The sequence below is a fragment of the Equus asinus genome, chromosome 4, assembly GCF_041296235.1.
Source record: "Equus asinus isolate D_3611 breed Donkey chromosome 4, EquAss-T2T_v2, whole genome shotgun sequence".
In the NCBI taxonomy this organism is placed as follows: domain Eukaryota; kingdom Metazoa; phylum Chordata; class Mammalia; order Perissodactyla; family Equidae; genus Equus; species Equus asinus.
In genome coordinates, this window is record NC_091793.1 from 22367203 (window position 1) to 22375676 (window position 8474).

The following is an 8474-nucleotide window of genomic DNA, read 5'->3' on the forward strand; positions in this document are numbered from 1 at the left end:
GGCTGGAGTGAGTCCCAGCCACCTGTCTAAGTGCACATTTGAATGCTCCCTCCCAATTCTTAGACTTGGTCTTTCTCTGTCTCTTATCACGTGGCCTGTCATTTCAAAAACGGTGCTGCTAGCAGTGTGATAGGTTGTCCATGAGGGAAGGTTTTCTAGATTCCCCTCCTACAAGGTTTAGCTGATTGTTACTCACAACAGATGGAAATAGTGCGACCACTGCCCTCCCCCGGAAGGTCCGCTAAGAAAGAGCACTGCGTTGACAGGTTAGCAGGTGTTTATTTAAATATATGGACTTCATCATACATTTACAGAGAAAAAAATCAGCGGTAGATTCTTAATATTTCACTGTACTGCTCTGGGTTTAAAATCATTTAGAATAATTATTCTCTAAAAATTTAAAACTATTCTGATGCTGTTGAGTGTAATCTTACTGATGTCTATTTGTACCCTAAGATGGATTTCATGAAAAGTAAATTTACTCGGAGGCTTTTTTCTGAAACTGTTTCTTAGCGGCTTCTGAGCCTTTTGCTGGTTTCTTTCATCAATGTGGAGATGGTGGGGAATGGCGTGTTCACATTTCTTGATAGAAAGTGCTTTGTTGTGCGGTTCAGCAGAGGGCTCCTGCCTTCTTTAGAGAGACTGAGGTCCGTCCTTCATTGTTCCTGACTCGAGGGTGAGCAGGTGGAGCTGGGTGGAGCGAGGAGTGGAAAGGTGGAAAGAGGACACAAGTGCGGGGCAGTCACCAAGATGGAGGAGGAGCGAGGAGGAGGGAGGGGAGAAAGCAGAGAGCTTGTGAGAAGGGTTGGGATGGATGGAGCTGGCCACCAGGAGGGACTAGCTTACCCAGAGGAGCCTCTGAGAGAGCGAAAGGAAGGCCCAGGGACAGGATGGGAGGGAGGAAAGTAGAGGGGAGGCAGGGAGGGAGGAGCAGTCGGCTGGAGAATGTGCTGCAGCTGCTCGGACAGGTAGCGACTCTTAGGATCCAGCTCATCCCAGGGCTGGAAGGGTCTTCCCTGGTGGTCCACGAAGGTCTCCCAGCAGTGCTCAAACTCTGAAGGGACAGGGGAGATGAGGCTGAGACCCACCTGGGAGTGGGGAGGGCCAGAGTCTGGCTGACTCTTAGGGACAGTATTCCCCATCAATTTCACTGCCCTCTTTTCTCTGTTCTCCCCGGAGACTTAGCCCTCAAACTCTTTCTTCCAACTGGAAGCTGAGCCAGCCCAATTCTCCTCCTTTCTGGAAGCCCCCATGTCCTTCTTGCACCTCCACCCAACCTCCCTTCCCTCCCCATGACCACCTCGCCTCCCTGAACTCTCCCTTCCACTAGCCCCACAGTCCTTTCCAGAGTCTAGCATCACCCCTGCAAGCCACAAAGGCTCCTCCCCCAGGGTTTTGCATCCTGCAGTCCCTTTCTACTAACTTTCTACAGACTTCTCCCTGCCCCTGGCCCCATCCCGAGGACAGGAGTGCCGACCTTCTAAGGCCATAATGGCGATTTGGGCCCCAGCCGCCTGTAGGGTGCGCAGTCCCGCCTCGTAGTCTCCATATTTTCTCTTGGTGTAGATGCGGGAAGCGAAGATGCGCAGGCTCACGTGGCTGTTCTCCCACAGGAACTCAGCCAATCTCTGAGCACAGTCAGCACAGGGGCTCCAGGAGATGAAACAGGTGACCCTGTAGCACAGCTTCTGGTCCAGCTTCCAAGAGGAGATCAGGTCCAGGAAGCGCATCTCTGAGTGGCGACGTGTCCTGGACATGTAGGCACCCTGAGCAGAGAAGAGTAAGAAAGTGTTCTGTCATTTGCTGTGAACAGGGGGTGGTCAGTCAAGGGGAGCAAGGGGAGGCACTGGCCTCCAGCACTAAATTAGAGGGGCGGGGGCCCACCTCAGCGTCAAGATGAATCAGATTTCCATGCAGTGTTTACACGATCAAACACAATGCAACACTCCGTGATGAACACACATCCCCACTTTACACAGGGCTGGCTTGGTAGCGCTGCCTGCATTTCAGCTCAGCTCTCTGTGGATCCGCACAGCACTGACACTGACCAGCCTTTTATTTCTCCTTCCCAAAGCCCCAGAGCACAGCTGTATTTGCTAGTTGTAAGTCCTTCTAGTTCTTCAATGTGAACCGACACCATATCACAGCTGACGGATGGGTGCTGTGGTTCTTCAACCGGGAAACCATCCTGGGTCGGCGAAGCAGAGCGTGCCGAGCTTTAACCACTGGGCCCTCAGGGCTGGCCCTGATCAGCCTTCATATACATAGTCCATGTTCCTTCATCATGGAACGGGCGTTAATTTTGATTCTTAAGCTGTTGCATTAAAATAGGGCCCGCCCCGAGGCCGAACGGTAAGGCTGGGCACACTCAGCTTCAGCGGCCCGGGTTCGAGTCCTGGGTGTGGACCTCTACCCCTCGTCAGTGGCCGTGCTGTCCAGGTGTTCTACATACAAGATAGAGGAAGACTGGCACAGGTGTTAGCTGAGGGCTAATTGTCCTCATCAAAAGACAAAAGAAAATCGGAGGCATCTTGATAACTGAGTTTGTGGAGCACCTGGGCTGGGTGCTGAGGTAAGTGCCTGCAGGAGCCTCACCTCGTCCTGCCCTGCGGGGAGGAGATGACGAGCTGGTGGAGGCAGCGGGGAGGCCAGGTGACACCAGGGTCATGGACCTGATGCCATGGACGTGGGTGCTTCCTCCATGGAGGGATCCACCCGCTCTCTGTCTACTCCCCTCCCCCGCCCCCAGCTGTGCACCAAAACTTCTCCAAGCTTCTGCTCTGGGCTCCACCCTGTGCTGAGCCCAAGGGTGGTCAGGTCCTCACTGTGCAAAGAGGAGCAGGGCAAAGGGCACCAAGGGGAGAGGTGCCTGGGGCACAGGATGAATGTCATTGCTGGTCTCACAGGATGGTGGAGTTTCGCCCAAACTGCAGAGTGGCAGATTCTCAAACAGGAACCAAGAAGAAGTCAGGCAGGCGGTGCTCGTGCAGAGACCTTGGGCGGGAGTGTGATGGGTACCCGAGGGCTGACGGGGCGTGCCTGGGCTCAGAACAGCCGGCCTTGCAGTGGGGTGAGCAGCACCCTTGCCAGGATCTCCTAAGTAATGGGCAGGGGTCTTGCCAGGCCCCCCGGGAGTGCCCTGAGGCAGCACTGGGAGCCAAAAGAACGTGCACTCTCAGACCAGAGGCTGCCCCAGGACCCTTGTCCAGACCGCTTTCCCTCTGTCCAGACAGATCCTCACAGGCACAGCAGGAGGGGTTGCTGGAGCCTGGGGTGACACTGGGCTGGAGGTGCCACCCTGGGACACTGTGACTAGTTTCTGCCGTGTGGCTCAAAGCTGCCAATCCCAGCAGAAACGGACCCCACCTGACCCCTGGAGGAGCTGCAGCAGCTGTGGGGACGAATTGGGGAGAGCTCTGTGGGACACCCTGTGAGCCAAGAAGCTTCTCCCTTGAGGGTCCCAGGACTGGGAGGTCCCACCAGCTGCAGTCAGGCTGGGTCAGTCACCTTGTTGGGCAGGAAGCCCTTGTCCCGGCCTGGCGGGACCCTGGAGTCGCCATCCGGCAGCTCCACCTCATAGCACAGGTAGGTCTCCTTTGGCCAAACCACATTGTTGAAGTTCTTGGTGAAGGTGTCTTCATCCATGAGGCGTCTGGGGCAAAGGTGAAAGAAACCCAAAGACGTGGGGCTCCCTCAGGGACCACTCAGTGCTCTTCGCTCCCCCCACACCTCTTCCCCCTCCACCCTGAGCTCCTTCCCGTGCCCCGACATCACAGCCACACCCATGGAGGACCGGCTACCAGTCACTTTCCTCGAGCCACCAGGCCTCCCTTTCTGTTACCTTCTGGGGACCCCTGGGGACATCAGCCCTGCCCTTCAGTCAGGGTCTCCCCCAGGAGCAGTGCAGGGGCTCAGCGCCTCTGATGTGGTCCTCTCCCTCTGCCTGGAGTAGCCGGGTCACCTCTCCTGGCCTCACCCTCCAGCCCTGTCCCTACTGACCCACTCCCCTGCTCGAAGCGGACCCACTGGGGATTTTTCCTCTTGTCTTCACGGTTAACCTGAGCCACATGCTGCGCTGGTGCTATACCTAGTCCAGAGTGGGACCATGGGGGGAAGGGAATGCCAGAGACTATGCTCCTCACAGAATCATGGGATGTTTTTCTACCTGTGGGAATCATGTGTGTCCTTGACAAAAACCAAATCCTAAAGCAGAAAGTGACCTCCGAACCCACAGTTCAGAGGTGATGCCTAAGCAGAAATGATAGATTTCAGAGGGGATTGGAGGAAGAGGAGGAACGGGGACCAGCAAGGAGGAGTCCCCAGGAGCCTGGGGGATGCAGGCTGGACAAGCAGACTGGGCATCAGCTGAGGGGTCACAGCTGGACCCAAGGCGGTCCAGCAGGAGACAGACAGAGAAGAGGAGGAGGCCCCGGGGGTCTGGAGGAGCCCCTGAGGGGAGGAGGCGAGTCCCCATCAGCGAACCCAGAGGAGGGGGCTCCGGAGCAGGAGTGCTGGGGGGATGGGTGGTACCTGGCCATGGGCGCTGCACTGGCCTCCATGTCTCAGTCCCTTCAGTGCCCTTGGCTCTGCGTCCTCTGCTCCTCTGCCTGCTACAGTGGGTGTCCTCCTCCTGGGATCCTCTTGAGGAACCCAGGAGCCTTATATACCATCAAAGCACATCCCTGGAAGCTGCTGAGTGTGTGATGCTGGGCCCCACCTCTTCCTGAGCTCAGGCCGTTCATGCCACCCACAGGAATAGCACAGAAGAAGGAACTTCTCTGTCCCAATGTCACACTCGAAGCCCTCGCTGACGTTTAGGTTTTGATTTCTCTGTTCTGACCACAGCCCTACCTCAATGCCTCCTGGACTGACCAGGAGCTAATGAGGTCTGGGGAGGGAGTGGTCCCTGGGCAGCAGAGACCAGCAAGGCAGGAGATGAGAGGACAGGTGTGCATACCCTGAGGAAGGCCCTGGTGCAGGACACAGAGCCCCAGCGGGCAGGCTCTAGGGTGCCCATCCTGAATCTCCCACAGCAGCAGCACAGGGCGTGGCCTGGTCCAGGCTCTCTGGTGCCTGCTGGGTGGAAGGGCCAGGGGGAAGCCAGTGGGGAGGGAAGAATCTGAGAGACAGGCAGCCAGCTTTCACCCCTCCTGCTGGAAAGAAAGGGGACCGCTGTGTGCTAAGAACTCCCTAGGAGCTGGCCAGATAAGGACAGCAAGTGGAGACGGAGGCTTCACTGCCTCCCTGGTTGCACGGAAGAAAAAACGACAGCTCCCAGAGTGGACCGCCCAATGATGACCGCACAGGGTGCAGATGGATGCAGGATGGCCACCCGCCTGAGAAAGGGCCCCACCTGTGCTCCTTTCTGTCCACCTCAGGCCCTGAGGAAAGGGGGCAATTTGTACTCCAGCCCCAGGTGTGAACCTCAGCCCTAGCCGGCCGTCTTTTTCCCTGAGGGGCTGCCCCTCTGTCCCACGGACTCCTCCACCCTGGCTCCGCTCAGAGCACCCTGTCCTGACCTGGTGCTCGCTCTTAGGGGAGGTGCCCCTCCTGGGAGAGCTGGACCAGCCCCCAAACCCTGCCCTGGGCACCGGCACGGGGCCCAGACTGCTGACCTCCGGGCTGGCCTCGCATCCTTAGGGTGGAGACCTCAGCACAGTGTCCCCACCTTCTCAGGTGGGCACCCCTCCTCATGGATCGACAGGAGGGTGTCCTCCCAACCCACCCTGTGCGGAGTCCCCTCCCATCTGCTCTCTGCTCTAGACCTGGTCCTCTCTAACCTGACATCGTTGCCCTGGGGGGAGCTCAGCCCCCGTTTTGTTGCAGGTGTTTTCAGGGTGAGGACTTGTCTGGGAAGTCTTGTGTGTCCTGACCAGCGCCCACACTGCCCAGGTCACCGTCTCCATACACAGCACACCTGCACATCCAGCAGTGTCTCTACAGCATGTCTGCAACAGCCGGGGCTGTAGAGACCAGGCCCGGGGTCCCTGAGAATTTCCCCAACACGGTCCCCCTGGTCTTGCCTTCCCGGGGGAAGGATGTCACCGTGATCTAGGGCAAGCTCTCCTCTCACCCCCCAAATTCTCCTCTAGTCCCTCATCCCTCACAGGGCTTCTGAGCCCCCCGCTGCAGGCGTCATGGGGAGGGTCTCCTGTGCACAAAGCCTGTGTCCTGGGGAGCCCTGCAGGGCGGAACCCCATGCCTGCTCCCACCTCCCCAGATGGCTCCTGTGGCCAGAGCCCCAGCGCCTTGCAGGACTCAGCCTGCCTCACTGGCCCTGCACAGCAAATGCGCCCCTGACACCATGACCGCGAAGGCGCCTGAGCATGTGGCAGGGCGACCAAGGCCCCGGTGTAGGGACAGCGTTTTGCTCCTGTGTCCCAGGGAGGACACCTCCCCACCAGTCTAACTCCTCAGCTAGTAGCTTTCAGGTCTCCGATTCTGCAATGTTCCCAGCAACTCCTAACTCTCTGCTCCCCACACCCCAGCCTGCGCAGATCACCCTGGACTTTCTGCTCCCTGCTGACAACCGGCTCCCCTCTCTGATGCAGTCCCCGTGTCACGGGCAGAGCTCTGAGCCTGGCAGCCTGGCGAGACGTGGGCTCTGGGGAGATGGGGACCAGGTCTGCATGGACCCGCCCCTGACCTCACTGATGGTGGGGTCCCTTCTCCCAGTGTAAGACCACCTGTTTTCCACCCGGGCTTCCCCTTTTGCCCGGAGTGACTGCACCTTGTGGATTTTTGCGCACTCGCTTCTAAGAAGGGAGGCAGGGCTGAGTCAGAGGCCAGAAAGGGAAACCAAGGAGAGATCTGACGATGAGCTTCTTCTCGGAACCTCCTGGGAAGTGTCGACATCCTCTGATCTGGCCGAGCCTGATTCTTTCTGTCATGTCACCGTGTGTGTGTGTGTGTGTGTGTGTGTGTGTGTGTGCACACGTGTTGTGGATCAGGAAAGCAGTTGGGCCTGTTCGCCTGCTAACAGCTCTGTGCCAGGCCCGTCTTTGTCAGGTACGCAGCTCCTGAGCTCCCACAGGACATCGTGTGGTGGGACCACCAGCTGTAATTAAGCAATAAAGCCACAGGTCACAGAGCCAGGAAGCAGTGCAGAAGGGCGGAGGGCCCCTCTGTATCCCAGGCACTGTGGTCTGTCTGTGCTGCCTGTCCTCCTGCTCCAGGGCTGTGCTCCCCTCCCCTCTGTGGTTGCCAGCCTCTTGGGAGCTGCCCCTGTCCCCTGGCCCCTTCCCGTGGGCACAGCCCCGGACACCCGTCCCTTCCCTGGCTCCTTCCCCAGGAACTGACCCTGTCCCAGGTCTCAGCCTCACTGCTCTCCTGAGGCCCCCAGCACTGCATGTGCACCCCGACTTCCCCAGTGCCCGGCTGCACACAGTATGAGCCAGAAGGTGCTGGAAGCATGGTGGACAATTTGCGGGTTGAGTGGTTTATTGAATGATGGATTTCCCCACTTTCTTGTTATGATAACAGGATCATTCGTTGAGCATTCACTCTCAGACATTCTCCTAAGCCCTGACATATACGTTGTCATGTAACTGTCACAACAGCCCCCACAGTCCATCGCTGTCATCGTCTCTGAGTTCCAGGCGAGAAACCTGAGGCCCAGAGATGAAGTCCAGTCCAAGGTCCCTGAGCCGGGAGGAGGCAGGGCCCAGATTCAGGGCCACATCCTTCTGAGTCTAACGCATGCCCATGGGACTTTTCACGGGAAAGACTCAAGCAGCTGCTCAGACACTGGGGAGGCAGGAGCAGTGGGGGGCAGGGTTGGGGAAGGAGGACCACCCAGGAGGCGGGTTCAGTGATTGGAATGGGGCTGCAGGTGAGGAGCATCACATAGAGGTGAGGGGTACAGTGGGACAGGACCCGCCCCCAGAGACAAGGGCCTGCGGGGGTCACCCAGGAGGAGGGGCAGGTGGGCAGGAAGGCTTAGAGAGGGAGGAAGACAAATCGGGCCTCAAAATGAAACCAGCAATAGAAATTGTAAGTTAGTGGGTTTCTCATCAGCCACACTCAAAGTAGCTAACTACACTTATCCACCAGGAGTTCATACAGACTCTACGATCTAGGATTTGCCCAGTCCTCTTTCTTCCCCCTGGCATGAGATGTGATGTCCGGAGGCGGGCAGCCATCTGGAGCCATGAGGAGAAGGAGAAGACAAGCACCGGGAGCTGAGCTCAGGGAGCAGGGGCGGTGGGCCGGGTCTTGACAGCATCACTGACTTTATAAAATGAAAATTTCTGTGCAGCAGAAGATGCCATAAATAAAAGAAAACCAGGAGCGTGCGAGCTAATATTTCCTCAGCACAGAGGGAATGCCCACCACACTTTAGCCATGACAATTGGCTGCGACCGTCTCCTTCTGAGAGCCCAGGAGGGAAGCCAGACTCCTGCCCCTCAGCCCCGACACTTCTGTCTCCCCCGGGGTCACTGCAGGTCATTGAATTCACACACACACTGAGCACC

At 57.8% G+C, this 8474-nt stretch overlaps 1 protein-coding gene across 1 annotated transcript; it reads right to left on the reverse strand.

The window, feature by feature from the left end:
* Positions 1–261: 261 nt before the first annotated feature.
* On the reverse strand, positions 262–4762 carry LOC123289558 (DNA dC->dU-editing enzyme APOBEC-3A-like). The gene is made up of 4 exons (XM_044779607.2): positions 4531–4762; positions 3508–3652; positions 1478–1766; positions 262–1054 (listed from the first exon to the last, which is right to left on the reverse strand). The coding sequence occupies exons 1-4, from the start codon at positions 4557–4559 to the stop codon at positions 843–845; spliced, it is 675 nt and encodes a 224-aa protein (XP_044635542.1). The 5' UTR covers positions 4560–4762; the 3' UTR covers positions 262–842.
* Between the last annotated feature and the right edge of the window lie 3712 nt (positions 4763–8474).